Source organism: Poecilia latipinna, unplaced genomic scaffold, assembly GCF_001443285.1.
Source record: "Poecilia latipinna isolate Pla-1442-1.1 unplaced genomic scaffold, P_latipinna-1.0 Scaffold6950, whole genome shotgun sequence".
NCBI lineage: Eukaryota > Metazoa > Chordata > Actinopteri > Cyprinodontiformes > Poeciliidae > Poecilia > Poecilia latipinna.
The window spans coordinates 1-2,756 of NW_015119566.1; the positions used below are offsets into that span (position 1 = coordinate 1).

At 37.9% G+C, this 2,756-nt stretch overlaps 1 protein-coding gene across 1 annotated transcript; it reads right to left on the minus strand.

Annotated features, from left to right (window-relative positions):
- Window positions 1-102: 102 nt before the first annotated feature.
- On the minus strand, window positions 103-2,553 carry LOC106944115 (OX-2 membrane glycoprotein-like; the record flags this gene model as incomplete). Its single annotated transcript, XM_015027358.1, has 7 exons — window positions 103-658; window positions 801-839; window positions 923-1,019; window positions 1,097-1,135; window positions 1,339-1,638; window positions 1,737-2,075; window positions 2,505-2,553. Coding segments are annotated over 7 exons (1,047 nt in total), but the record flags the coding sequence as incomplete, so codon positions are not given.
- Window positions 2,554-2,756: the final 203 nt, after the last annotated feature.

Consider the following 2,756-nt stretch of genomic DNA (forward strand, 5'->3'; position numbering starts at 1 on the left):
TCTTTACACATATACATATATATAAAAACTGACGACCTCAACAGTGTTCAAAATACTAAAAATACAGACACACACTCATAATAAATGCTTTTAACCATCATGTTTAGCTTCTGACATTATTTAAGATGGCTGCTTATGTCACAATAGCAAAACAAAACTATAGTGAACAATATTTTTTAAAATCCAATAGTTTTTGGAGCCACCTCTATTGTAACTACACAGTTCCAGTTAGCATGTAGCATATATGACTGCACAAAGAATAAATTGTGTATTTTTTTCTACGGTGAGCGTTTTTGTTCCATAATTATTGACAGCATGCAGGAAACGTGGATGAGCTTCATTGAAGCCAATGGTTAATTAGGCAACATGGCTGCCGACTGACAGAAACAATCTATCAATAAAAGTGAAACTTTTCAGGAAATGAGAAAACATCTTGCATTAAACATTAAAATGCAAGTCAAGTGGTTTATTATATTATTTAGATTTCTTGGCAGTTAGTTTTTGATGTAGTCTCATACCCTCAGGTGAACAGCTTTCTATATCAGGTGTTGTTGGTGATGTTGGTGATGTTGGTGATTGCTGCTTGCTAGTTTGTCTGTTAATAAGGACACATGTGTTATTGTCGTTGTTCTTTTCAGGCATCTGACGCTCTTCAGACCTTAAAAAGAAACAAAAACAAGATTTAGATGAGAAACTTTTATAAATAAACACAAGGAAAGATAAATATATTATTATAGCAAGGAGCAAATGTGATATGAGGAATATTCAAAGGAAATAAAGAAAACAAATAAGAGTCTTACTGATTATTTTTAGTTTGTTCTGTAGGATTTTTCTTGTTCCTGTGAGGCACATGCAGAATTTAAGAATGAGGAAAAAGAAAAACATTGCTGACAAAACGATAAAGCTGTCTGAAAATAGTTACCTGTTCTGATGCTTCTTTTTGAACCACAACATGGATAAAACCCCAAAAGCTCCACAGAGAAACACAAGTAATCCCATTGCAACAGTTACAAGCCATCCTTTGGAGAAAGAGCAACAGATTTCAGCAACATTTTTGAATAAATAAAAATACTCCCATGCCTGATTCTGAACTTACTTTCATCCTTATCATCAGATTCAAAGTCTTCATCAAAACCTGTCCAAAAATGAATCATCAGAACCACAAAGTGACCATCAGTCTCACCTTTGCAGTGATTAACAATAACATCTAAAACCTATTTTATGTCACAGATCTTCCATTGGACGTTTGCAGCCACATCTGCAGTCTTACTGTGTTGAATATATATATACAATGCACAGGAGGTTCATGGTTTTTTAGTCATTAAAATAATTTCTTACCATCAGATGAGTCTTTGAGTCCAGGAACGGTGACCAGCAGCTCTCTGAGAGCAGCAGTTTGCACGAATACTGAACATTCAACCTGTGTGCTGCTGAGAGCTGAGAGCAGAGCAGTGGTGGTGGAAGTGATGGTACCGTTGGTGTTGGTCACTCTGCTGGTGTTGTAGTGGGAGAAGCTGAGGTTCTGATGGAGAACAGTCAGTGTTACCATGGGAACAGGTCGACCTGTGGCTGAACAGGTCACAACCGACCCTGGAGGAGAGTTTGATCTGCTGACATTAATGAAGGGTCCATGCAGCTCTGTGGAGAGAACAGACATGACAAATGTTGCACCAAATAACAAATGTTATACAGAGAAGAGTTCACCATCTGAAGATGTTCTGCTGCTTTTCACTCACCACAGAGTTTTATGCAGGTCCAGCCTATCAGCGCTCCTTTAGGATAGGTGTTAAACAAACAACGGTAGCAGCCTTCATCCTCCTCCATCACCTTCCTGATCACCATGGAGCAGCTCTGCAGAGATTCATACTGAAAATCCATCTTCTCCTCCAGATCAGGTCTCACTCTGGAACCAAAGTCCTTGATGTAGGTGGCGAGTGTCTTCTCTCCATCAGAAAGAACCTTCAGCCAGCTGATCTCAAGGATGTTTTTATCCTCAGTGAGCCGACAGCTTAGAGAAGCTTGGTCTCCTACTGCTGCCCAAACAGTCTCCTTTGTTTCTATCCCAGCCGACTGACCTGAAAGAAACGCAGTCAACAGTAAAACTGGTTCATAAAAGGAGCACTTATTGTTTAAAAAAATGTTTGGATTAAGTTGTTTATTTGTAGAACGTAGACTGATTGGTTTTATTCAAATGCATATTAACAAACGCACTAAATGGTTGTAAATATAACAAATTTAGCAAAATACTCGCACGTTCATAGGTGATGTCATCCCAGATTAGGTTCGTTTTTAACCGAGGAATAACAAATACACTCATCCTTATTGCACTGATCTGATTACTATTAAGGCATCCAGTTATTGTGTGTTGTAGTCGCTGAAACCTTTTAAAATAGATTTGCAAATTATAAAATTACACATTTTTGACTAAAGTTAAAAACAGACTCGCAAAGATGAGGAGAAAGTAGCCAATGTGCTCCGGTGTATAAAAACAAAGCTGCTCTCACCTGTCTGAAGGATGATGGTAACTAAAAAACAGATGATTGTAACAGCAGGTTACAATCATCTTTGTAACCTGCTGCGACTCTTTCAAGTCAACATACTTCCTGTTCCACCTGTTCATGCAGAACTGCTGGAGCAGAAAGTTGAGTCTGAACTGTAACGTCATGAGTCACGTGGATTTAACCTCGTTCATCAGCTTCATTAAAAGTGTTTTGATCCTGAAAAAAAACAACTAATATTACATCAAATATAAATCT